This window comes from Pongo pygmaeus, chromosome 6 (assembly GCF_028885625.2).
Source record: "Pongo pygmaeus isolate AG05252 chromosome 6, NHGRI_mPonPyg2-v2.0_pri, whole genome shotgun sequence".
In the NCBI taxonomy this organism is placed as follows: domain Eukaryota; kingdom Metazoa; phylum Chordata; class Mammalia; order Primates; family Hominidae; genus Pongo; species Pongo pygmaeus.
The window spans coordinates 987359-1013857 of NC_072379.2; the positions used below are offsets into that span (position 1 = coordinate 987359).

At 57.3% G+C, this 26499-nt stretch overlaps 2 protein-coding genes and 1 long non-coding RNA gene across 5 annotated transcripts; 1 reads left to right on the top strand and 2 right to left on the bottom strand.

Moving 5' to 3' along the window:
- On the bottom strand, positions 1–10342 carry LOC129040947 (cytochrome c oxidase assembly protein COX19). Its single transcript, XM_054495897.2, has 3 exons — positions 10205–10342; positions 7948–8059; positions 1–4374 (listed from the first exon to the last, which is right to left on the bottom strand). Exons 1-3 carry the CDS (start codon positions 10284–10286, stop codon positions 4296–4298), a joined length of 273 nt encoding a protein of 90 aa, XP_054351872.1. The 5' UTR covers positions 10287–10342; the 3' UTR covers positions 1–4295.
- A 4994-nt stretch (positions 10343–15336) lies between these two features.
- LOC129040205 (uncharacterized) lies at positions 15337–21005 on the bottom strand. Of its 3 annotated transcripts, XR_010126874.1 has the most exons (4): positions 20505–20534; positions 18792–20288; positions 15832–16040; positions 15337–15655 (listed from the first exon to the last, which is right to left on the bottom strand). It is a non-coding gene; the product is annotated as an uncharacterized LOC129040205 (long non-coding RNA). The 3 variants fall into 3 exon arrangements; XR_008503569.2 differs by having other exon boundaries at positions 20030–21005; XR_010126873.1 differs by having other exon boundaries at positions 18792–21005.
- Positions 18787–24776, top strand: LOC129040201 (cytochrome P450 2W1). The gene is made up of 9 exons (XM_054494352.1): positions 18787–18978; positions 19994–20156; positions 20527–20676; positions 20743–20900; positions 22199–22372; positions 22682–22820; positions 22922–23106; positions 24231–24372; positions 24589–24776. The coding sequence occupies exons 1-9, from the start codon at positions 18805–18807 to the stop codon at positions 24774–24776; spliced, it is 1473 nt and encodes a 490-aa protein (XP_054350327.1). The 5' UTR covers positions 18787–18804.
- Positions 24777–26499: the final 1723 nt, after the last annotated feature.

Here is a 26499-nt window from a genome sequence, read left to right on the forward strand (position 1 = left end):
TTTCATACAAAGCATATTTTTTTCATTTCAAAATAATTTCAGACTTCCAAAAAGTTCCAAAAATAGGACAGTGTGTATACCCAGTTCCCCAAATAACATCTTACATAACACTGGGCCAGCGCTGCCAGTCACTTCGCAGAAGGCCCCTCGGTTTGGGTCTGTGTCTGATGTCCCTTTGGGATTACATTCAGGTCATGCAGTTGGGCAAGAGAACCAGAGGTGACACCGGGCCCTCAGGGACGCCCCCAGGTCGGTCGGTGCTGCCTGTGCGGCTTGCTCCCGGCGGTGACTGCTGGGTTAAGGGGGCCTCTGCCGTTCTGCTGTGATGTGGCCACTGTCTCCTCGGAGGTCACTGCGCATCTCAAGGGGAGGTTTCTCAAGACTCAGCAGACACCTGCTTCGCACCACACGTCACCACTCACTTCATGGCAACTGAGGGTTTTTTTGAGACGGTTCTGTCGCCCAGGCTGGAGTGTGGAGGCACGATCCCGGCTCACTGCAACCTCCGCCTCCTGGTTTAAGTGGTTCTCCTACCTCGGCCTCCCGAATAGCTGGGATTACAGACACGCGCCACCAGCCCCGGCTAATTTTTGTATTTTTAGTAGAGACAGGGTTTCTCCATGTTGGCCAGGCTGGTCTTGAACTCCTGGCCTCAAGTGATCTGCCTGCCTCGGCCTCCCAAAGTGCTGGGATTATAGGCGTGAGCCACCGCACCCGGCCCACTGAGGGTTGTAATCCGCACCTGTCACCAGTGTGGTTTCTGCAACAGCGATTTCCTGTTCCCAAAATTTCTTCTATATTAGAATTAATAAGACAGACCTGGCCCTCCCCCCACTGACATGTTTACCCAATTACTTATGTTGTATAGACTACTGGATATCAATTTATTCTGTGGGCTACAGCCCGTTACAATAATTAATTTTGTTTCCTTTTTTTTTTTTTTTTTTGTGAGACAGGGTCCTGCTCTGTTGCCCAGGCTGGAGAGCAGTGGTATAATCACAGCTCACTGCAGACTTAACCTCTGGCTCACGTGATCCTCCTGCCTCAGCCTCCTGAGTATCTGGGACTACAGGCAGGTGACACCACACACGGCTGATTTTTCTTGTTTTGTAGACAGAGTTTCACCATGTTGCCCAGGCTGGTCTTGAACTCCTGGCCTCAAGTGATCCTCCCACCTCGGACTCCCAGCGTGCTGGAATTGCAGGCGTGAGCTGCCGCACCCAGCCTGTTTATTCTCACGCTCACACTGCCCCAGGTTGGCCACCGTGTGCTCCTTCCCATCCCCCCGTGTTATTTCAACAAGTCCCCTCATCTCAGCAATTCTTCACTCTCTAGCTCATCTGATACCTTCTCCGGCCTGGCCCTGGTTCCTTAGAGAATGGTATCAGGGCCAAGACCCTGAGTGCGGGGGTTACTGCTTCCAGGCCCTCAGGGCAGAGCTGGGAAGCATTTGTGCACAGCCCCTCACAACAGTCCCCCTTACACACAGTTTCAGTTACTCATGGTGAGCCACAGTCCAAAAATACTAAGTGGAAAATTCCAGAAATAAACCATTTATGAGTTGTTGATTCTGTACTGTTCTGAGCAGCCGTCCTGCCGGGACATCAACCCTCCCTCTGTCCAGTGTTTCGGGCTGTCCACGCCACCCTGCGCGCCAGGCACTCAGCAGCCATCTCAGTGATCAGACCGATCAGACCGACCGTCGCAGTGATGTGGCGCTTGGGTCCAAGAAGCTTTTATTTTACTTAAGAATGGCCCCAAAACACGACAGTGGTGATGCTGGCGACTCAGACACACCAGAGAAGTTGCCAAGCGCTTCCTTTAAGGGAAAAGGTGGAAACTCCTGACCTATAAGAAAAACAGCCAGATGCCGAGGTTGCTAAGATCTCCGGTAAGAACACAGCGCCCATCTGTGACATTTTGAAGAGGGAAGCACAAAGTTCTGTCAGTTTTGCTGTCACACCTCAGACTTGATCACAGGTACGTACAGGAAAAAACACAGCCTGGACAGGATTCGGGACTATCCGTGGCTTCAGGCACCCGCTGGGGTCTCGGAGCACACCCTGGCCAGGTGAAGGCGATCACTCTATTTCTCTATCCAGTTACCTTTGTATGTTAGAAAAGCAGGAGCTCAATACACCTGGCTCTCATCATCCACAATGTATTTCTAGTTTTTTCCATCTCAGAATACAACTTCAGAATCATCCACGCAAAAAACAAATTTACTACCTAGAGTACAGTATCTTTCCCACTTTTGGTCAATGGTCTTCCCCACACTCCTGATGGGTCAGACTCCAGTGCGAAGAGGAAGGCCCCAGCCTGGGCGCACCCATCAGCAGGTCAGAGTGCGGTGCGAGCGAAGAGGCAGGCCCGACCCAGGCTCGAGCGCTCCCGACGGCGGGTGGGAAGAGGTGCCGGCCCGGGTCCGGGAGCTCCGTCGGCATGGTCTATTGTGTTCCCCTCACATCCTGGTTCGTCTACTTTTTGAGCACGTGAAACCCTCTGCCACGACAGCCAGAACTCCACCCCCAGGGGTGCTCGGAGGGGCTGGCGGCCGGCTATGCCCATCAGCTCCAGCTCCTACTTCTGGATTTCCTGTTTGTAGTTTCCTGTGTCCCTGCCTGTCTCCACTTCACAGTAAGCTCAGGCCATACAGCCGCAGCGAGCTGGCGAGCTCATGGCACGTGGCCACACCGCGTCAGCACGGACCCCACGGTGGCTGCGTCACGGCTCACGTGCACTGTGAGGACACTGGGGTTGCTAGAAACAGTGCTGGGGCAACCCTGTGCCTACACAAAATATTCTAATAAGAAACAAGACTTTCCATAAACTAGCGGTGATATGTTAATACGTCTGCAGCGCTCAGAGGCCTGACAGCAGACACGGGACAGTGACAGCTGCAGCCGAATCAAGTGGTAGAACCCATGGGTGCAGGGACACAGGGTTGGGCGGGCCCAGCCGCAACAGGTACTCAGTTCTGTGGGGAGGGGAGGGACATGTTTAACCACCAAAGGGCCACCCATGTAGGACAGAAACAGACGGCCTTTGCTGCAGAGAACTGGACATGGGCTGAGAAGCCTCAGCCACCCACAGGCAGAGGGGCGAGGGTAGCCTGTTTCCCGGAGCCTGAGGTCAGCCAGGTTGGTGGCCCCACCTGCCAGGGCTTGGAGACAGCCACTGCCAGGTCGCCAGAGAGGACGTGACCTGGATCCCCCCACCCCATCTCCTGCCACCGTCCTCCACTGACCAGACAGGAGCTAGCCCCTTTCCGACAGTGCCTGGGAAGGGGACAGGTCTGGCTGAGGCCCCAGATGTGCAGGCACCTGAGTTCCACCCACAGGTTTGGGCCCCGGCTGGCCTGACGCACTGGGTGGACACGGGCCGGGTTTCCATGACCCACAGGCAACTTTGGCGCAGACGGGCTGAGAACTCCGCTCAGGGGCCCCCGCCAGGCCTTGCTGTGAACATGTGCTGGAGTCTCGGGCAGAGCTGGCTGGCACAGATGGGCTGAGAACTCCACTCAGGGGCCCCTGCCAGGCCGTGCTGCGAACATGTGCCGGGGTCTCGGGCAGAGTTGGCTGGCACAGATGGGCTGAGAACTCCGCTCAGGGGCCTCTGCCAGGCCGTGCTGCGAACATGTGCCGGGGTCTCGGGCAGAGCTGGCTGGCACAGAAGACAGCCGGTGCGAGCCTAACTGCAAATGGACTCAGGTTCTCTTTTTCTGTTAAAGTATAGGAGTTACTGAAATTAAATACCCAACTTTATAAATACGGTCTGATACAAACCAGAAAATGACCCTTTGATTATGAAGCAACTTGGTGTTCAGGCAACACCAGAAAGAATCAAGAAGTCAAATCCATTCAAAGCCAGAAGGTTCTCACTTCCTACTTTGTGTTCCACTTTTTTTTTTTTTTTAAGGGAAATGAACTGGCATATACGAATACAAACACGAAAACATCCTGCTAGGGAATGGTCATTTTCTGATGATATCTGTGTTCAGAAGGGATTGAAATTTATGCATTTACCTGTTTGAACTCAGAAAGGCCCCACGCTCGCCTCCCTCCCAGCCTTGCCGGGAACGCCGTCCCACTCAGGGGTTCAATGCAGAAACACCCTCCTAAGGGAAAACGGGACACCACTCCCTACCCAGGAGACGCCCCCACAGGGCTGGAGCCTCTATTTGAAGCCCATTTCTAAGGACACCACACGCAGGCCTTCGCCGACCTAAGAGGCAGGATGATGCCCTCCGTCCCGAGAGACCACTGAACACGGCCCAGGGGTCTTCTCATCAAAATTCATTTTTTTGCCTCTGATTTTCCACCAATCAAGTCTCCAAATCCCAGTTTCTCCAATGGTTCTTGTAGCATCAATTTTCTAAAAGAAAAAGAGAAAGCTGTCAGGGCGGGAGGTGCAGAGAGGACGAGAGGGGCCCTTGCAGGCCCCGGCTTCTCACCGCACACCGGGGGTCCTGCCACCTCCATCTACGTCCTGGGAGAGCGGCCCCTTGGCCTCGGCCCCCGTGGCTGGTGCCTTCCCCACTGGACAGAGTCAACAGGACAATGAGGACATGACCACCTAGAGACGTCCCAGGGCCTAAGGCCTGGGGCCTCTTGGGATGCCCAAGAGGGGCAGCTGCACCTGCTGCCCCCAGCACACAACACTTCCCCACGTCCTGGTAAAAGATGTATCTGGACAACAGCTTCACGCTGACCTCTCAGACTTGCCTTGATTGGCAGGATAATGACCCCTGAAGATGTTCACGTCCGAATTCCTGGAACCTGTGCCCGCCACCGTCCACAGCACCCTGGCAGAGGAGACCTCAGGCTGCCATCCACCCAGACGGAACTGAGACTCAGGTTGACAGTTACCTGATCTTTTTTTTAGAGACAGGGTCTCACTTTGTCTCCCAGGCTGGGATGTAGTGGTGTGATCAGCGGTTCAAGTGATTCTTGTGCCTCAGCCTCCCGAGTAGCTGGGACTACAGGTGCACATCACCACGCCCAGCTAATTCTTGTAGTTTTAGTAGAGATGGGGTCTAACCATCTAACCACATGGGTCAGGCTGGTCTCGAACTCCTGACCTCATGTGATCACCCGCCTTGGTCTCCCAAAGTGCTGGGATTACAGGCATGAGCCACACGGCCCGGCCAGCTAATTTTTTTTTTTTTTTTTTTTTTGAGATGGAGTCCTACTCTGTTGCCTAGGCTGGAGTGCAGCAGCATGATCTCAGCTCACTACAACCTCCACCTCCCAGGTTCAGGCAATTCTCCCTGCCTCAGCCTCCCAAGTAGCTGGGATTACAGGTGCCTGCCACCATGCCTGGCTAATTTTTATATTTTTAGTAGAGGTGGGGTCTCACCATGCTGGTCTTGAACTCCTGACCTCAAGTGATCTGCCCACCTCGGCCTCCCAAAGTGTTGGAATTACAGGCGTGAGCCACTGCACCCAGCCAGCTAATTTTTTAAGAAATTTTTTGTAGATACAGGGTTTCACTATGTTGCCCAGGCTGGTCTTGAACTCCTGAGCTCAAGTGATTCTCCTGCTTGGCCTCCCAAAGTGCTGGGGCTACAGACGTGAGCCACCACATCCTGCCAAAATAATTCCCAGCTGTTTATCGCAGTGCAGCCATCTTTGAGGCGTGAAATTCACGACTCAGCATGACTCTTTATGGGCCCCACGCTCTTCAGGACAATAGTAACGATCACCTGAACTCACACATGGTGACAGGCCCCCCGATCCTGCTTTGTGCTTTACAGGGATGGCGTCCTTTACCCTCCCCATAACCCAGCCAGGAGGCCCGGCATCATCCCACGACGCCCCCATGCACTCTGTGCTGCCGGCAGTGGGTGAGGCTGCTCCACCAGCGTGTCTGTGTGACACCCGGTGCCTAGTCCCCAGGACAGGACGCGAACTTCTAAATCACTGCAGAGGCTTGAGATCTCAGACCACGGTGGTCATCTGAAACACACCTGTATTTTCACATCAGGCTAACATGGTCCAAGTCCTCACGAGACAACTTTAAAAACTCTATTGTGGTCCATTTTCTAAACAGACACACACGGAGATGGGAGTAAAGTAACGTCTAGGATTTTAGCACAGAAGGAAAAAGGAAGAAAAGAAATGGCTAAACACAGGGTGGGTGCCAGTTATGAGAGGCAGACTATCCTCAACTTCTGTATGTTTGATGATTTTCATGAACAAATAACCAATCAAAATTCTACGGTCAAAATAACTGACCTTATAGAAACAGCAGGATTTTTAAAAAGAAAAAAAAAAAACAACAAAAAACAAAAAACAACAAAAGGCCGGGCGCGGTGGCTCACGCCTGTAATCTCAGCACTTTGGGAGGCCGAGGTGGGCGGACCATGAGGTCAGGAGATCGAGACCATCCTGGCTAACACGGTGAAACCCCGTCTCTACTAAAAATACAAAAAATTAGCCGGGCGTGGTGGCGGGTGCCTGTAGTCCCAGCTACTCGGGAGGCTGAGGTGGGAGAATGGCGTGAACCCAGGAGGCGGAACTTGCAGTGAGCTGAGATCGCGCCACTGCACTCCAGCCTGGGCGACAGAGTGAGACTCCGTCTCAAAAAATAATAAAAATAAAAATAAAAAAACAATGAAATCAGAACACATGCCCTGAACATTTGCCTAAACATTGCCTGGCCAATCTGCGAGACAACCTGAGGCACTGGCCCTGGCTCCCTTCCTCCCAGCTGTCCTCAGGAGTCTGAAGTGGAAGCTGAGCATGAAGCAGGAGGCCTGCTCACACCCTCACATGAACACAGCCCAATTCACACCGTCTCTAAAGCTTGGCAGCGCCATGGAGAAATTCTCAGTTCCAGTTTTCTAAAGACGCATTAATTTAAGACTAATTTAAACACGTGGCTCCAGCCAGCGTGCTACTTAAACAATCAGAGATGGTAAGAGACAGATTCAGTGTGGCCCTTGGACAAATGTGAGCCCTGGAAGAGCCTAAGCAACAGCCCCAAAGGCAGAACGTGGCCTCACTGGAAGTCCACACCGCTGAAAAGGCCCATCATCCTTACAGCCCCAAATGTACAGGAGGTCCACACCACTGAAAAGGCCCATCATCCTTATGGCCCCAAATGTCCACACGAATAACCCCGAACACACCTGTGTGGCCCGAAAGGCACAGCGGATTTTTGCCTTGAGGGAAATGTCTGAGTATGTTATGGGAAAATGAAAAGGGCTCAAAGTGGATGGGTGAATTGTCAACCTGTCTTCAGCAGAGACACAGCTGTCTGAAGACCAAAATGCTTAGTGAGCTAATCATGGCCTCGAAAAGCAAAAATAAAAGCTCCCACCACCATCATATAATTATATGCTACATGCTTTTTTTGCATAAGGGATTAGAATAGCTCTTATTTTAAGTAAAAGCTGTGGGGATCATAGCTACAAACGCGTTTGTTTTGTTTAAAAGTGAGCGTTGGTGAGTTCTGGTTACGACAGGAAGAATCATTCATCTTTCATCATTTCTTAAATAGTCTATTGTCCTCCCTGTCACATTCCCAACAACTCTAAGTGGAGCAAAACAACCCAGTGCATATTTTTAACATCTGAGAATGCGAAAGAAATAAACTGTATACCCACGACCTTCAGTCTTTTGACTCAGTCAGCATTTTTATGATGCACGATTTGGAAACCTTAATGACAGGTCGGTAGCAACCAAATGTGGAAAGAAAACGCTCTCAGGAATGCAATCATGTATAACGCTATCGCTCAAGAAGAGGTTCCCAAGATTGTGAAACAGCTTTTGGTACAATTTCATCTGATAAGCCTCCATTTCAAGGGCAAACAATTCTACAGTCCTGAAAAACACAAGCTGAATTCCAGACCTGAAAAAGACACACTGTAATGGCCTTTTAGGAAAAAAAAAGTTTTAATTGGAGTAGCGGGAGGTGGAAGTCATATCGCTTAGCTGTACTCACCTCTCCATCCTGCATTCTAAATATTCTTTTGATTCATTTCTGCACAAAGCATTTTCAAAATTATTGTTATGAAGACACTTCATGAATTTCTCTTTAAAGCTTTTACATTCACCTAGAATGAGAAAGAAAACAGCATGTTCTTTTCAGAGTGAAACGTGATGCAACCACATAACAGCCTTAAGAGCTGCGCTGCTTTTCCTTTCAAAACTTGTTTCCTCAGGCCGGGCGCAGTGGTTCACACCTGTAATCCCAGCACTCTGAGAGGATCACCTGACCCCAGGAGTTTGAGACCAGCCTGGGAAACACAGTGAGACCTCCATCTCTACCAAAAAAAAACTTAAAAGTTAGCTAGGTGTGGCGCACGTCTGTGGTTCCAGCTACTCAGGAGGCTGAGGCAGGAAGATTGCTTGAGCAAAGGAGTTCGAGGCTGCAGTGAGCTTGATCACATCACTGCACTCCAGCCTGGGCAACAGATCAAGACCTTATCTCCTAAAAATAATCCAGGCTGGGCGAGGTGGCTCACACCTGTAATCCTAGCACTTTGGGAGGCAGAGGTGGGCGGATCACCTGAGGTCAGGAGTTCAAGATCAGGTTGGCCAATTTGGTGAAACCCCATCTCTATTAAAAATACAAAAATTAGCCAAGCATGGTGGTGGGTGTCTGTAGTCCCAGCTACTTAGGAGGCTGAGGCAGGAGAATTGCTTGAACCCGGGAGGCGGAGGTTGCAGCGAGTCGAGATCACACCACTGCACTCCAGCCTGGGTGACAGAGTGAGACTCCATTTCAAAAATAAATAAATAAATGATCCAACCTGGGCAACATGGGGAAACTCCATCTCTAAAATAAAAAATAAAAAAATAATAATAATTAGCTGAGTGTGGTGCTGCACACCTATAGTCCCAGCTACTCTAGACAGGAGAATCGCTTGAACCCGGGAGGCGGAGGTTGCAGTGAGTCGAGATCACGCCACTGCACTCCAGCCTGGGCGACACAGGGAGAGTCCATTTCAAAAATAAATAAATAAATAATCTAGCCTGGGCAACATGGGGAAACCCCATCTCTAAAAAAAAAAAAAAAAAATTAGCTGGGTGTGGTGCTGCACACCTATAGTCCCAGCTACTCTAGAGGCTGAGATGGGAGACTCCCCTGAGGCCAGAAAGGAAGGAGGCCGAGGCTTCAGTGAGCTATGATTGCACCACTGCACTCCAGTCTAAGCAACAGAGTGAGACCCTGTCTCAACACAAAAACAATCAAACCCAAACTTGTTTCCTTCATAAACATGCTGAAAACAACAATGGAAAAAACCCACAGTGAGGTAAAGTCAGCCCGGTACAAGGTTAAGCGGCAATCCAGGTGATAGTCACAGGACAGTTCAGCGTAAAAATTCTTTCATTTTTGCTGTTTGAAAATGTCACAATAAAATGTTGGGAAAGAGTAATTCACAGATCGTTTTTCTTTTCATTTTTCTTTTTTTTTTTGAGACGTTGTCTCACTCTGTCGCCCAAGCTGGAGTGCAGTGGCCCGATCTCGGCTAACTGCAACCTCCGTCTCCCGGTTCAAGCGATTCTCCTGCCTCAGCCTCCCGAGCAGCTGGGACTACAGGCGAGGCACATCACACCCGACTAATTTTTGTATTTTTAGTAGAGACGGGGTGTCCCCATGTTGGGCAGGCTGCTCTCGAACTCCTGATCTTAAGTGATCCGCCCACCTCGGCCTCCCAAAGGGCTGGGATCACAAGCGTGAGCCACCGCGCCCGGCCCACACAGATCCTTTTTCGAAGCCTTCATGTCCACGGAGGCAATTTAACGACTAACCCCACACCGGAATCTGGCCAGAAGCATTGGGAGATCAGCGGCACTTTTGAGCTTTGCAGCAGACACCGCTAGGCACCGTCTAAGCCCCGGCTGCAGCTGCGGGCTTCGTGGCCGCCGAATGCCCCGCTCTGCAAACCCGGGGCACAGACAGCTCTCCGGGTGACTCAGGGCGGAGCCGGGGACCCGGAAGCCTGACGCAAGAAGTCGGTGTCGCTGCCCTCGTCACGGGGGCCACGGTCCTGCCAGCTCCCACCTGCAGGGTCCATGCCGCAGCAGTGACCCGCGGCTGTGGGGTGAGCGGGGGGGGGGGGGGGGGGGGGGCGCCGTGCCTCAGTTTCCCCGCCTGCACCGTGCTAGATGCCGGCACCCCATAGGGCTCCGCGCTGGGCCGCGACCCAGACCCCCCATCCCAGACCCCTGCCCGCCGACCTTCCGCCGCTCACCTAAGTGATCCAGCGGGAAGCTGCCCTTGTCCGGGGGCCGCGGCTGGAAGCTCTTGGTCCCGAAATTCATGGCGGTCGACATGTTGGCGACGCCGGAGTCTGCGAACGCCTTGCGGGCGTACGCAGGGCGGCCGGCGGAGCGCCGAGCAGGCACCGCCCGGGAGCGCCGAGCACGTCGAGCGGGCCCCGTCCCCGCCCCTTGCCCAGGCCAGGCCCCGCCCCCTCGGAGTCAGCAAGCTCCTGAGCCCTGGTGGGCGCTGCCCGGGCTTTCCCGTCCCCTGGGACCCTCACAGCAGTCGGTAGCAGAATCAGCTTTTGGAACGGGTGAGAAACCGAGGCCCAGAAAGGTTCAGCGAATTGCCCGAGGGGACACAGAGGTGCCGGCGTCTCTGCATCCCAGGTGTCTGCTGGGGCCTCGGTTTCCCCATCGCACAGAGGCCTCATCACGGGGCCCATCTGGGGAGGAAGGCGGCACAGGAGGGACAGGAGAGCCTGTGGACTCGCTGCCTGCGACTGCTGGAGCCAGGTGCCACCACCGAGCAGCTTCAACAACAGGAATGTACTCTCAGTCCTGGGGCCCGGAGTCCAAGCAGTGGGCAGAGTGGGGGCCCTGGGGACAGTCCCAGCCTCGTAGCTTCTGGAAGCCGCCAGCCTCTGAGGTTGCTTGGCTTGCAGAAGCACCACCTGGTCTTGGCCCCTACATTCCCATGGTGTCCTGCGCATGTCCAAATTTCCTATTTTTATTTATTTATTTGAGACAGGGTATTGCTCTGTTGCCCAGACTAGAGTGCAGTGGCTATTTGAGACAGGGTATTGCTCTGTTGCCCAGACTAGAGTGCAGTGGCGTGATCACGACTCACTGCAGCCTCGACCTCCTGGGCTCAGCGATCCTCTCACCCCAGCCTCCTGAGTAGCCGGGACCACAGGCACACACCACCACACCAGGCTAATTTTTGTATTTTTCGTAGAGATGGAGTCTCCCTATGTTGCCCAAGCTGGTCCTTAACTCCTGGGCTCAGGCAATCCTCCTGCCTCAGCCTCCCAAAATGCTGGGATTATAGGCATGAGCCACCATGCCCAACCTAAATTTCCTCTTTTTATAAGGATAGCAGTCTTGTTGGGTTAGGGGCTGTCCCAATAACCTCATCTTAACTAATTACATCAGCAGCAACCCTATTTCTTTGTTTTGTTTTTTCTAAAACGGAGTCTCTCTCTTGTTGTCCAGCCTGGAGTACAGTGGCTGGATCCTGGCTCATTGTAACCTCCACCTCCCAAGTTAAAGCAATTCTCCTTCCTCAGCCTCCCAAGTAGCTGGGATTACAGGAATGCACCAATACACCCAGCTAATTTTTTTTTTAATTTTTTTTTTTGAGATGGAGTCTCGCTCTGTCGCCCAGGCTGGAGTGCAGTGGCGCAATCTCCACTCACTGCAAGCTCCGCCTCCTGGGTTCACGCCATTCTCCTGCCTCAGTCTCCCGAGTAGCTGGGACTACAGGCACCCGCCACTATATCCGGCTAATTTTTTTTGTATTTTTAGTAGAGACGGGGTTTCACTGTGTTAGCCAGGATGATCTCGATTTCCTGACCTCGTGATCCACCGCCTCGGCCTCTCAAAGTGCTGGGATTACAGGCGTGAGCCACCGCGCCTGGCCCCTTTTTTTTTTTTTTTCAAGACAGAGTCTCGCTTTTTAACCCAGGCGGGCGTGCAATGGCGCAATCTCAGTTTACTGCAACCTCCACTTTCCGAGTTCAAGAGATTCTCCTGCCTCAGCCTCCCGAGTAGCTGGGATTACAGGCATGCGCTACCACGCCCGGCTAATTTTTTTTATTTTTAGTAGAGACGGGGTTTCACCATGTTGCCCAGGCTGGTCTCGAACTCCTGACCTCAAGTGATCCGCCCACCTCAGCCTCCCAAAGGGCTGGGATTACAGGCATGAGCCACTGCACCCGGCACCTATTTCCAAAGCAAAGGTCACATCCTAAGGTCCTGGTGGCTTCACCATACGAATGGGGGTGGAGGGTAGTTACAACTCAACCTAGGACAGAATGAAAGTGTATTGTAAGCGGTAAGGCCCAGCATTTGCGTGTCGATGTTGTCATGGCAACAGCAGTCGTAGGAAAGGGCTCAGTGAAGACTCCAGCTTCTACCTGCGGAGTCTCTCCCAGCCCTGAAGCTGTACCCACATGCCCTGGCCATGAGGAAGTCGAACACTGGCCCTTTTAGAGCGCCATGGGCGGCCCAAGCTCCAGCCTCCACTCACTTATCCATCCCACCCATTTCACAATCACTGGCCAGGCCCTCGTGGTAAGCACAGTGGGTCTCCAGCAACACTGAGTTCGCTGCCTGGCCCCCTGTGGACCCTGGTGAGACCTGAAACCACTGTTGCTTAGGAGCCAGTTCCTGCAACTTCCCAGGGGTTGTTTGCAGACAAGGGCTTGGTCAAGGCGGCCCAACAGCCCCCACCCTGGGGCCTGCCCTTCTTCAAGCCTGGCCCAGGCGTCCCCTCCCCATGAGGCTTCCAGTTCTCCCCCTTGTGGGCCCTGGTGAGCCTGCCCCTCTGCAACGCACACCATTAGATTCCTGCGCCCGAGGTCGGACTCTGCTCCGTGTGCCCAGAGCTGAGCCGCAAGTCTGGCACTGAATGTTTCTGAACCGCAGGGCAGTGGGGACCTCACGCCAAGGCCCCAAAGGGAGGGCCCAGGGCTGCAGAAATCCGGTTGTCAGGGCCTTGATTGGCCTGGGGCTCTGGGCCCACTGAAAACTACAAAAGGAAAATTGCACCTTGTTCCTGTCATATAAACAACTATGTTTACATGGCTAGAACCAAGGGCCCACACACTGGGTTACTCATTAATACGTTTCCAGGGCTGTGAACAATGGGAGCTTTTATTACCCAGCAAAGAAGCGCTCACTCACTTGACTGCAGCAGCCGCTTAGCAGTGGAAGGACAGCCCCTCCCTTGGGGCTGCCCTAAGCCTCTCTGTCTGGGAGCCCCGAGGGACCTGTGGCCTGGAGGTGACAACCGGCTTTTAATTGACTGTCACCTGGCAAATGATTATTGCTTTATATGAGATCTTTAGCTGGGAGAGAAGAGGAAAGAATTTTATGAGCAGTTCACCGGTGTAAAAAGTGGGGAAGGGGCTGGGGGCGGTGGCTCACACCTGTAATCCCAGCACTCTGGGAAGTCGAGGTGGACAGACTACTTGAGCCCAGGAGTTTGAGACCAGCCTTCGCAACATGCTGAAACCCTACGTCTATAAAAAAATACAAAAATTAGCCGGGTGTAGGGGCACACACCTGTAGTCCCAGCTACAACATGCTGAAACCCTATGGCTATAAAAAATACAAAAATTGGGCCGGGCATGGTGGCTCACACCTGTAATCCCAGCACTTTGGGAGGCTGAGGCAGGCAGATCATGAGGTCAGGAGATTGAGACCATCCTGGCTAACACAGTGAAACCCTGTCTCTACTAAAAACATAAAAAATTAGCCAGGTATGGTGGCGGGCGCCTGTAGTCCCAGCTACTCAGGAGGCTGAGGCAGGAGAATGGCGTGAACCCAGGAGGCGGAGTTTGCAGTAAGCCGAGATCACGCCACTGCACTCCAGCCTGGGCGACACAGCAAGACTGTCTCAAAAAAAAAAAAAAAAAAAAATTAGCCAGGTGTAGGGGTGCACACCTGTGGTCCCAGCTACAACATGTTGAAACCCTATGTCTATGAAAAAATACAAAAATTAGCTGGGTATAGGGGCACACGCCTGTAGTCCCAGCTACCCTGGAGACTGAGGTGGGAGGATCATCTGAGCCCTGGGAGGTCGAGGCTGCAGTGAGCCAAGATCTTGCCACTGCACTGCAGCCTGGGCAAAAAAGTGAGACCTTGTCTACAAGAAAAAAGGAAAAGCTCAGAGGAGGGAACAAACCTTGTTTGAGCCCCAGCAATCAAGGCATTGCAGGCATTTTCCATCTGGATCCCCAGAGCCTGGAACAGTGCCTGGCACGCTGGACATGCTCCGTTTATAGCTCGCAAATGAATGAATCCAGTTAAGTAGGTCTTATTATCCTCATCTGACACAGAGAAACAGACTCACAGGGGTCACATCCCTTGCTGAAGCTTACGTGGCCATGTTTGCGTTATCTGCCGCTGCATAACAAAGCACCCCAAGCTTAGCAGCACCCCAAGCTTAGCAGCAGTCATTACCAGTGAACTTGCACTTGGGCAGGGCTTGGTGGAGACACTCCATGGGGCCTCGGCCGGGTTAGCTCCACTTCGGACTGGAGGATCCACTCACGATGGTGCACGTGGCTGGCAGGCAGGTGGGCTCAGGGTCGGGTGGAAGCCAGGTTCCGTGGGCCTGGGTTCCCCGCCACATGGGCCCCTCTACGAGCTGCTGGGCTTCCCCACAGCATGGCAGCTGTGTCCACGGCACAGGTGTCCTGGGGAACCAAGAGGAAGCTGCATCACTGTTTGTGATCCAGCCTCCACTGTGGCCACAAGTGCCCATCCAGATTCAAGGAGTCAACTAAAGGAAAATTTTGCTTTCGAAGAAGTAAAGTTAGTTTTATTCAGATTCCTATTGAGCATTGCAATCCGGGAGGGTGTTTCAGAGTTTCCGTTCGACTGCTCCGAAGCAATGTTTGGGGCCACAGCTTATCAACAGGTGGCAGAGGCTCTGCACCTGCCCAGGGGGCACCTTAGAGCCAAATCCGATCGTCAAAGTTTCGGTGCAAGAGTCCATCTCGTCATAGATTATAGCCACTGATCCTGTCAGACGTTATCTTATGTGCAGGAGGAGGCAAGGGCTAGGATCGTTGACCTTATCTTTTTAAAAAACGCAGTGATTTGGCCGGGTGTGGTGGCTCACACCTATAATCCCAGCACTTTGGGCGGCCAAGGTGGGCGGATCATCTGAGGTTAGGAGTTCAAGACCAGCCTGGCCAGCATGGTGAAACCCCGTCTCTACTACAAATACAAAAATTAGCTGGGCGTGGTGGTAGGTGCCTGTAATCCCAGCTACTCGGGAAGCTGAGGCAGGAGAATCGCTTGAACCCGGGAGGCGGAGGTTGCAGTGAACCGAGATCACACCACTGCACTCCAGCCTGGGCAACAAAGAGGGAAACTCCGTCTCAAAAAAAAAAAAAAAAAAATGCAGGGATTCAAGCAAGAGCCGTGGGCACCTGCGCCATGCCTGCTCAGTCTCCAGGACATTCTTCCAGGGGGCACGCCCAGTCACTGAGGCAGGGCTCACACTTCTTTTCACACAGTTGCAAGGATGCCTTAAACTAAATTTCTGGAAACCGGGTCACTGAGCCAAGGGACGGTTCCTTTTTGATGTCTGGTGGATCTCCAGTGCACTGCAAAAGCTTCCCGTGAAACTCCACAGGTGGAATGAGCAAACATGGCTTCTGGCCTCTGCTCCTTTGTGTCCCAAAGTGGGAAGACCACAAGCCCTCCTGTGGAGGGAGAAGCGCAGTGTTACATTACATTACCCAAAGACAGTGTGGTTGGGAGAATCTGTGTGGCCATCTCTGGAAGCTGCCATCTGCCACAGCTGACAGGTGCGGGGCTGAGTTTGGAACCAGGTCTGTCTGACTCCAGCCCCTCCGGGGGAGCCCACCTACCCACGCACCTCACCCACCCTGCCTCTGATGTCAGGGGCAGGCAGGACCTGAGCCAGCCAATCAGAGCACTGCATTCCTCCTGGTCACAGAGATGGCTCAGGGCTGAGTATCTGACTGGCAGGGCTGGACCAATCAGGTCTGATCAGAACAGTCCCAGGTTCCACTTGAGTAGCCAGGCTGCAGTCGGCACACGTCTCTGCAGGGCGCTGGAGGTCCACTGGACATCAGAAAGCAACAATGCCTTGGCTCAGCCACCTGGTTTCTAGGAATTTATTTTAAGATATCCTTGCAACTGTGCCCATCCTTGCAAGTATGCACACACATATTTTTATCAGGATGTTCTGTGACCCCCTAAGATTGGAAACAATGTAAATATGCAAATATGCATACCCAGCCATGCCCCCCAGAGCAAGCAACACGCACAGGCAGCTGTTAGAGGAGTACTGTTAATTCCCCAATAACAGTTACTTTTTTTTTTTTTTTTTTTTTTTTTGGGACAGAGACTCTGTCACCCAGACTGGAGTGCAGTGGCGCCATCTCAGCTCACTGCAAGCTCCGCCTCCCGGGTTCACGCCATTCTCTTGTCTCAGCCTCCCGAGTAGCTGGGACTACAGGCGCCCGCTATCACGCCCGGTTAATTTTTTGTATTTTTAGTAGAGATGGAGTTTCACCATGTTAGCCAAGATGGTCTCGATCTCCTGACCTCGTGATTCGCCCGCCTCAGCCTCCCAAAGTGCTGGGATCACAGGCATAAGCCACTGCGCCTGGCCAACGAGTTACTTTTAAAAGAGAGCTGGGCACTGTGGCTCACGCCTGCAATCCCAGTGCTTTGGGAGGCCAAGGCAGGTGGATCAGTTGAGGTCAGGAGCTCAAGACCAGACTGGCCAACATGGCAAAACCCCATCTCTACTAAAAATACAAAAATTAGCTGGGTGTGGTTGCATATGCCTGTAATCCCAGCTACCCGGGAGGCTGAGGCAGGAGGATCACTTGAACATGGGAGATGGAGGTTGCAGTGAGCCAAGATCGCGCCACTGCACTCTAGCCTGCATGACAAGAGTGAGACTCCATCTCAGATAAAAAAGAAAAAGAAAAAGAGGCCGGCCCGGCGTTGGCTCATGCTAGTAATCCCACCGCTTTTGGAGGCTGCCACGGTAGGACTGCTTGAGCCCAGGAGGAGTTCAAGACCAGCCTCTAGACTCTGTTTCTAAAAGAAACTTACAAAATTCCCAGCACTTTGGGAGGCCGAGGCAGGCGGATCACGAGGTCAAGAGATCGAGACTGTCCTGGCCAACATGGTGAAACCCCATGTCTACTAAAGATACAAAAAGTAGCCGGGCGTGGTGGCGGGCGCCTGTAATCCCAGTTACTCGGGAGGCTGAGGCAGGAGAATCGCTTGAACCCGGAGGCGGAGGTTGCAGTGAGCCGAGATCATGCCATTGCCCTCCAGCCTGGCAACAGAGTGAGATTCCGTCTCAAAAACAACAACAAAAACCCAAAACTTAAAAAATCGGGCCAGGTGCAGTGGCTTACACCTGTAATCCCAACACTTTGGGAGATCAAGGCAGGAGGATTGCTTGAACCCAGGAGTGTGAGACCAGCATGAGCAACATAGTAGGGCCCCCATCTCTACATAAATAAATAAATAAAGTTAGCTGGGCTTGGTGGTGCATGCCTGTAGTCCCAGCTATTTGGGAGGCTGAGGTTGGGAGGATGGCTTGAGCCCCGGAGGTGGAGGCTGCAGTGAGCCTGTACTCACAGCACGGTACTCCAGCCTGGGCAACAGAGCGAGACCCTGTCTCAAAAACAAAACGCAGAAAAAACAAAAGTGTTCCCTGAATTAATTAAGTAAGCTTTGCTAGGCAGGTAGGACCCCCAACCTACCCAGTAGTGGCCCTGGTATGAGGCACTCCCTCCCCGCCGCAGCCGCCCAGCCCTGGTGGTGAGGCTGTACAGCAGGATAGAGGTAGTGAGCTCCCCACCACAGGAGGCGTGCAACTGTGCCTGGGGCTTTCCCTCCCAGCCAATCAAGGGGGACCAACCCCGGGAGGGGTGAGGGCCTCAGGCTGCCTCGGCTCCGTGGTTTGTATAGGGCATGGGCAACGCCCCAGAGACGGGCCGTCGGGAGGGTCCCGCCCGCTGGCGCCGGCTCCAGCTGCCTCATGTCAGGGCAGGCTGTGCAAAGCAGGCCCGGCCGCTTCTGCTGCCAGCAGCCCTCCCACCCCTCACCGCGGTTTAGGAGACAGATGGACAGGGCTCGTAAACCCCGCCACCTGCCACCCGGCAGCCCTTCCACGTTCCTGTCCTCGCTCAGAGGGCTGCATCCCCTGCCTAGGCGGCAGCCCTCGAAAGGGAGCAGGCTGCTACCTGCGGTGAGAACACCCTCAGGCAGATGCAGGTGGCGGCCTGTGAGGGCTGTGGGATTTGAGGCCCCTCATGGGCCGCCCTGAGGTCTCACTCCTGTCCCTTGCCCCATGGGGAGCTGATCAGAGAAGAGCTGGGTGCACACGGATGGGGTTTGGGAGAGGCCTGCAAACCCTGAGCTCCACGCGGTCCCACTCAGAGCCTGTGAAAGGCAGGGGGCTCCCCTCCAAGCCAGGGCCTCAGCCCCAAAGCCCTGTGAATCCCAGTTCTGAGGGGTGGCCAAGGCCGAGGGGCCTGGACTGGTGGGTTCAGCAGAACCAGGGGCGGAACAGTCCACGTGCCACATCCTTCTCTCCGGACAGGAGACATGGATGCCTGACCCCAGAGGGCCCCCGTCCTGCCCTCCCCTCCCCGGCCCCGCCAGGGCCTCAGTCCCACATTCCACGCAGGCCTGCAGCTTTAAGCCGCCCGCTGGGGGCTGCCCTGCAAACTGCTCGTTCCACATTCTCGGGGTGGTGGGGTGGGTGGGGTGCGGGCACGCCCTCCCGGGGAGGCCTATAAGGGCGCGGGGGGGACGGGGCCCAGGAGGGGAGCGGGGCCTCACCAGCCACGTCCTCATGGCCCTGCTGCTCTTGCTGCTCCTGGGCCTCCTGGGGCTCTGGGGGCTGCTCCGCGCCTGCGCCCGAGACCCCTCCCCAGCCGCCCGGTGGCCCCCGGGGCCTCGCCCGCTGCCGCTCATCGGGAACCTGCACTTGCTGCGTCTGTCGCAACAGGACCGGTCCCTGATGGAGGTAGGTCAGGGAGCCCGGGCAGCTCTTGCCGCCTGGACAGCTGCCATGTCCTGGCCCCTCTCCTGGGGAAGCCCAGCCGTTTCCACTGCCTATTCCCACATGGTGCCGGGCCCAGCAGGAAGCCGGAGGGCCCACCCTGCTTTGGGGAAGGGAAAGCCGCCCCGTCCCACAGGGAAGCAGACACACTGAGTACGAAGAGGCCCTGGAGGTGCCACCCAGGGTCCAGCCCGGGAGCAGGAGTCTGGAGGGCTCCCTGGAGGAGGTAGCATCTGCTGAGAGCCCACAGGAGGCCGGGCTTAGGGACAGCACAGGGGAGGAGGGCCTGGGCCTGTCGGCTGCCTGCTCAGCCTCCCTCGGCCCTCAGGTGTTCAACAGCAAACACTTCCCACTTTTGAGCCTCTGTTTCCTCATCTGTGAGATGGGAAGAGGACCCGTGCCTCCTGGGCAGGGATGCTGAGGACAGAGGGTGCGGGTACACGGCACGGGGCAGCCTGACCGGCACTGTCGCTCTGTCCTCGCTCAGGCAGGCAGGGTCAGTGGGACAGGACTGAACAGTCGGGCCCGGGTCCTGTCTCTGGCTGCCCCCAACTGCGGGCTGGGGTGCTGCTGGCTGGGCTGCAGCCGAGGACGGATCAGGGTCTCTGGGGGCCGAGCCTGTCAGGCCCTCACTCTGTGTAGACTCTGGCCTTTCAGAATGTGCCACCCCAGCAGCCAGCCAACCCCCAACCTTGCCGCCTGGACTCAGGGCTTGAGCCCCCCAGGAATTTTGGCTAAAAAGAAAATCCCACAACAGCCATGCCAAGCACCAGATGGCGAGGGGGCTCTGTGGGCTCCAGGCTGGACGCTGCCCCCTCCACCCTGCACCACCGGCTTTATGGCATCTAGGCGTCCCCCCTCCACCTGCCCCCATCTTCCCTCTGTCCCACCCCTACCCAGCACAGGCCCGGCCTGGGGGGACCTAAGGGGGGGCCTTGTGGGTGAGGGCTGCCCGGGTGACCCCCGCCATCCCTGCCAGCTCTCAGAACGCTATGGGCCAGTGTTCACCGTGCACCTGGGGCGCCAGAAGACGGTGGTGCTGACAGGGTTCAAGGCGGTCAAAGAGGCGCTGGTGGGCCCCGGGCAGGAGCTGGCCGACCGGCCTCCCATCGCCATCTTCCAGCTCATCCAGCGAGGTGGAGGTCAGTGTGTGGCCGGCGCTGCAGGGGCCTGCTGGGTGTGGGGGCACCTGGATCCCAGGAGGGGTGGGGGCTCCAGCAGCGGGAGAGGCTCCCAGGGGCAGAGCAGGCAGGACCTGGGCCTCTGGGCTGGTGCTGAGGAGGGCCAGGTGTCCACACAGCAGGTCAGGTGCTCAGGACCAGCAAGCCGGGGTCTTTTCATCCCAAGTCAAGAGGGGCCGGGGCCAGCCCAGGGGGACGGGAGTGGGGATGGGGGTGAGGGCCCAGCCAGTCTCGCTGCCCCGAGGTCAGCCTGCTCACTTTCTGCCCACTCGCCCGGTGGGGCTGGCTGGGGTGGGAACCTGGGCTCACCGGGCACTGTGTCTGCCCACAGGCATCTTCTTCTCATCCGGGGCGCGCTGGAGGGCTGCCCGCCAGTTCACAGTGCGTGCCTTGCACAGCCTGGGCGTGGGCCGGGAGCCGGTGGCTGACAAGATTCTGCAGGAGCTGAAATGCCTCTTGGGGCAACTGGACAGCTACAGAGGTGAGCAGGGGGCCGGGGACGCCCCTCCCCGGGCCTGGATGTGCCTGAGGCCCGTCTCCCTTACAGGCCGGCCCTTCCCGCTGGCCCTACTGGGCTGGGCTCCCTCCAACATCACCTTCGCGCTCCTCTTCGGCCGCCGGTTTGACTACCGGGACCCCGTGTTTGTGTCCCTGCTGGGTCTCATCGATGAGGTCATGGTCCTCTTGGGGTCCCCTGGCCTGCAGGTGAGGAGCTGCCTCCCGTCCTCGGGGTGGGGTGGAGCCCGGGGCGCTGGGCGTGCAGCGGGAGGATGGGGGCCCCAGCGCTGTCCCCTCTCAGCTTCTCGGCCCTCCCACCTTGCAAAAGGAATCAGACGCAAGGGCCTGAATCAGGACCCATCTGACGTTAGCTGGTCGTGTGGCCTCAAACCAGCCCCTGTGCTCTCCAGGAAATGGGGATCCCCATCTCCCCCACGCCCTCATCAGTAACAGATGCATCTGCTCAAGAGTGGGGGTGGAAGGCAGGCATGGCTTCCCCAGGATTGCAGAGGACTCCATGTCTGCCCCCAAGCCCTGACAGTCCAGGCACCTTCCTGCTGACGCCCTTTACAGTGCCCCAAAACCACAAAAGTTCACCCCTCTGATGTTTGGAACTCATGTGTATTTCATTTTGCTTCAAAATGTAAAGATTCCCTCTTTTTGGTCCTCACCGTATTTGATGTGCGTTTACCAAAGCCTGCATCTCAGGTGTTATACCTGCATCACGGCTGGATCCAGAGGCCACGGGTCCTGGTCCTTCTGGCTTCCCAGAGGCAGGGCTGTGACATGAGGGAGTGAGCAGCGGCGGGTTCACGAGCGAGAGCAGGGGGCACAGCTTCCACCCGTCCTAGCCAGGGTGTGACCACCCTGCCTGCTGGTGCAGCCAGGTGGGCCCAGAACCCACCTAGAAGATGGAGGCTGCACGGCACTGCATGGTCCGGGGCAGCCCCAGGGTAGCAGAGCGTTCCCTGGCCTTCCCTGCTGGTGCCAGCTCCTTACCATGGAGGTGCCGCGTGGAACTCGCTACTGGTGATCGCGGACGCTCCAGGAAGGCGAGTGGCATGAGGCGTGGCGGGGCTGCCACAGGCAGTCACGGAGCACCCGCTGGTGCCAGGCTTACCCCTCAGATACAGCCTCGTGGGCTGACTCCGTGGCGGCCCTGACTCTCCGAGGTGTGAGGTCTGCTCTGTCTTCCGTTCCATGACTCACAGGAGGTTCAAGGTTATTTCCACGGTGGCAGCTGCCTCCCTCCTCCCTCTCCAGGATGGAAAGAGGTCCTGCTGTGCAAACCTGCCTGGCTGTCCCCTTCCGGGGCACGGACGGGAGGTTTCCTGGCAGTTCCTGGTCCTCCCTTGAGGGCTAAGGGTCCCCGTTCTGTGGCCGCCTCCAGCACATCCTCCCAGAGTCCCTGGGCATGAACACAGCCGCTGGGGACGATCACCGCCTGCCCAGGGTGCAACCCTGGGGCTGCGTCCTTATCTCCGCTCCTCCTGCCTCCTGCCCAGCTGTTCAACGTCTACCCGTGGCTCGGGGCCCTGCTCCAGCTGCACCGGCCCGTCCTGCGCAAGATCGAGGAGGTCCGTGCCATTCTGAGGACCCTCCTGGAGGTGCGGAGGCCCCACATGCGCTCGGGGGACCCCGTGTGCAGCTATGTGGACGCCCTGATCCAGCAGGCACAGGTGTGCTGGGACCCGAGACCTCCTCGAAGGCCTGTAGGAGTCCTGAGGGACACCCCAGGGGAGCACGGCTGGGGAGGGGTCCATACCGGTCCTGCACCAAGCTCTGTACCTCCTGGCTGGGGGCCTCTCAGAGCCTCGGTCTCCTCGTCTGTGAAATGGGGCATCCATGGTGCCTGCCTCGAGAACGCTGGGGGATGGCTGAGCCCAGATCACTGGGGCATCCATAGTGGAGCCCAGGACTGGGCTGGGTCTGTGGGGTGGGGGACAGACCGCAGATCATCCCACGAGCCCTGCCCCATGCCTCTGCAGGGAGATGACCCCGAGGGCCTGTTTGCTGAGGCCAACGCGGTGGCCTGCACCCTGGACATGGTCATGGCCGGGACGGAGACGACCTCGGCCACGCTGCAGTGGGCCGCGCTTCTGATGGGCCGGCACCCGGACGTGCAGGGTGAGACCCCGGCGCCTGGCGAGACGGCTTCTTCTGCCCCCGGGGGACTCCCAGGGCTGAGGGATGGCGCTGCCACCCAAGCGGCCCACCCTTTGCCCCAGGCCAGGTGCAGGAGGAGCTGGACCGCGTGCTGGGCCCTGGGCGGCCTCCCCGGCCAGAGGACCATCAGGCTCTGCCCTACACAAGCGCCGTGCTCCACGAGGTGCAGCGGTTCATCACGCTCCTGCCGCACGTGCCCCGCTGCACGGCCGCCGACATGCAGCTGGGCGGCTTCCTGCTCCCCAAGGTGGGGCTGGGCCTCCCTTTCCCCTTCCATCTCCTTTGGGGTAGGCCTTGGCAGGGGTCCAGGGGCACTGGGACGGCTGAGCGTCTGGTGGGTGCTTGATGGCCCAGGGCTCCCCAACCGGAGGCAATAAAGGGAGTCTAGCCAGGAGCAGGAGGGAGGCAGCCCTCACCCCACAGCCCAGCACTTGGTCTGGCCAGCAGACCTGGCGCCTCCCTGCATGTCCTGGGGTCCCCTCCGTGTGTCCTGTGGGCATCCCTGTCCATGTGTCCTAGGGGGTCCCCTCAGTGTGTCCTGGGGGCCCCTCTATATCCTGGGGGGTCCCCTTGTGTGTTCTGGGAGGGTCCCTCCGTGTGTCCTGGGGGTCCCCTGTGTGTCCTGGGGATCCCGTGTGTGTCCTGGGAGAGTCCCCTCTGTGTGTCCTGGGGTTCCCCTATGTGTCCTGGGAGGGTCCCCTCTGTGTGTCCTGGAGGGTCCATCCGTGTGTCCTGGGGGTCCCCTCCGTGTGTCCTGGGGGGTCCCGTCTGTCCTGGGGGGTCCCATCTGTGTGTCCTGGGGGTCCCCTGTGTCCTGGGAGTCCCTCCGTGTGTCCTGGTGTCCCCTCTGTATGTCCTGGGAGGGTCCCCTCTGTGTGTCTTGGGGGTCCCCTGTGTGTCCTGGGGGGTCCCCTCCGTGTGTCCTGGGGGGTCCCGTCTGTGTATCCTGGGGGGGTCCCCTCTGTGTGTCCTGGGGGTCCCGTCCGTGTGTCCTGGGGATCCCCTGTGTGTCCTGGGAGGGTCCCCTCTGTGTGTCCTGGGGGTCCTCTCTGTGTGTCCTGGGGGGGTCCCCTCATGTGTCCTGGGGGTCCCGTGTGTCCTGGGGGTCCCCTTGTGTGTCCTGGGGATCCCCTGTGTGTCCTGGGGGTCCCTCTCCGTGCATCCTGGGTGTCCTCTCTATCCTTGGGGCCCCTGGCTGTGTGCCCTGGGGTCACGTGGCCTCCCTGGGTTCGGGTGCCTCACCTGCAAGGTGGGCTAACACCAGGTGTGGTGGGTGTGGCAGGAGATACATCCTGGAATGAAACTTCCCGACCCAGGCCCCATCCCATCTTCCCCGGGGCCCCTCTCTCTGTGTCCCGGCTGCCCCCGCAGGGCACGCCCGTGATTCCCTTGCTGACCTCGGTGCTCCTGGATGAGACACAGTGGCAGACCCCAGGCCAGTTCAACCCGGGCCATTTCCTGGACACGGACGGGCATTTTGTGAAGCGGGAGGCCTTCCTGCCTTTCTCTGCAGGTCAGCAGCCCTTGGGGCCGGGGTGGGGCGGCACCTCCAGGGCTCCAGGGGTGGGACGGCCCCAGCTCCGCCCGCCGCCTCTGCACCCACCTCCTGATCTCAGGTTCTGAAGGCGGCTGTGCTGGCTGCTCCTCTGCTCCCCTGGGGAGGTCCCCACCCCTCCCTTCCAGGAGCAGGCCTGGTGCAGCCCACTCTGTGCCTGGACATACCCTGCAGGCCGCCGTGTCTGTGTTGGGGAGCGCCTGGCCAGGACCGAGCTCTTCCTGCTGTTTGCCGGCCTCCTGCAGAAGTACCGCCTGCTGCCCCCGCCTGGCATCAGCCCGGCCTCCCTGGACACCACGCCCGCCCGGGCTTTCACCATGAGGCCGCGGGCCCAGGCCCTGTGTGCGGTGCCCAGGCCCTAGGGGCTCCCCAGCCCCCAGGTCCTCCTGACTACTCCCCTCCCAGCCCCGGGTTCTCCCACCCTCTCCCCTCCCACCCCACAGCTCCGACTGCTCTGGGAGGGCCCTGAGGACTCCCACCCTCACCCCCACCCCCATAGGGTCAGCAACTGCTTCCGGTTACACCCAGGCCTCCCCCTGCCCGACCCTGTGGGACCCCCATCCCTCTGGTGCTGTCTGCAGCTCAGTCCCTGCCAGCCCCCAGGAGCACCTCCAGGGCCCTGCCCACCCTCCCACCCCTGAAGCTGCACTCCCAACCACCTAGCTCCCCCCAGGGCCCCCCAGCACCTGCAGCTGGGGCTGCAGGGAGACAACGGGTGGCTGCATCCAGCCAGAGATAGGTGCAGACGGGTGTCCTCAGTGTGCGAGCCCTGCACCCGCCAGCCAGGTCCTGGGACTCCTGCAGACCCCACTCCATTCCCGCTCCTGGAACACTTCCTACAGCTGTGCCTGGAGGCAGGCGGCCTGCAGTGCCAGACTCTGAGCCAAGCCACCAGGGCTGCCCGTGGTCCTCCATGCGTATGACAGGTGCAGGGAGGCAAGGCCCACATTCTCCTTCAGAGACAGGCACCGGAGCTGGAGGCTCCTGGGTCTGCCCCATTTCCTGGGGACCTGAGCAGACCTATTCCACTCCGGGCTGTTTTCCCCTCTGTGAAATGGGTGATGATGACCCTGGGACCAGCAGGCTTTGCCAGGAAGGCGTGGGGTGCCGAGGAGTCCCAGACTGAGTGCTGTCCATCAAGGGTCCGGCCGGGACCAGGAGTATCCCAGGAAGGATGGAGGCCACTGTGCAAGGAAGCACTGCAGGGGCAGCCCCTGACCCCAGGAGGGTCTCTATGTGCTGAGCTCTCCCAGGCTGGGGCCACAGGAGGGATGTGGCGGGACAGAGACGCCCCAGGCAGGTCCTTCAGCACCTGAGCTGGGGGGCCCACCTGCTACCTCCACACACCTGCCCGGGGGAACCCACAGAGCCCCTTTAGTGGCAGCCAGGCCAGTCTCAGGACGCCCCCCACCCAGAAGGCAAGATCCACCCAGCGCTGGGGCCCCAATCCCAGCCTCTATGGGACTCTTGCGCATCTGAAATTCAGACTGAATGGGGCCTGTCTGGCAAACCCTGGTAGAACCGGCCTATGTCCAGGCTGTTGGCCCTGGAGCTGGGGAGTGGACCCCAGGATGACCCAACGGGCTGTGCCCAGGGGAGAGGTGTGGTCACCGTTTGGCTGGCAGGTGGCTCTGGGCCGACCTCGGGACACCTGGCCTGTGGGGAGCCCTGGGCTTGGCTGTGCAGACATAGAGGGTGTCGACACAGACCTCCCTGTCAGGACCAAGGGTCTCGCAGGGGAAGCATGGGGCTTCCTGCAGTGAGGGGTGGGCACCTCAGCCCCTGAAGACAAGCAGCACTGCAGTGGCAAAAACAGAAACGTTGACCGGGCACGGTGGCTCACGCCTGTAATCCCAGCACTTTGGGAGGCCGAGGCAGGAGAATCACGAGGTCAGGAGTTCGAGACCAGCCTGACCAACATGGTGAAACCCTGTCTCTACTAAAAATACAAAAAAAGTTAGCTGGGCATGGTGGCACGTGCCTGTAATCCCAGTTACTCAGGAGGCTGAGACAGGAGAATCGCTTGAACCGGGAGGCAGAGGTTGCAGTGAGTCGAGTTTGCGCCACTGCACTCCAGCCTGGGTG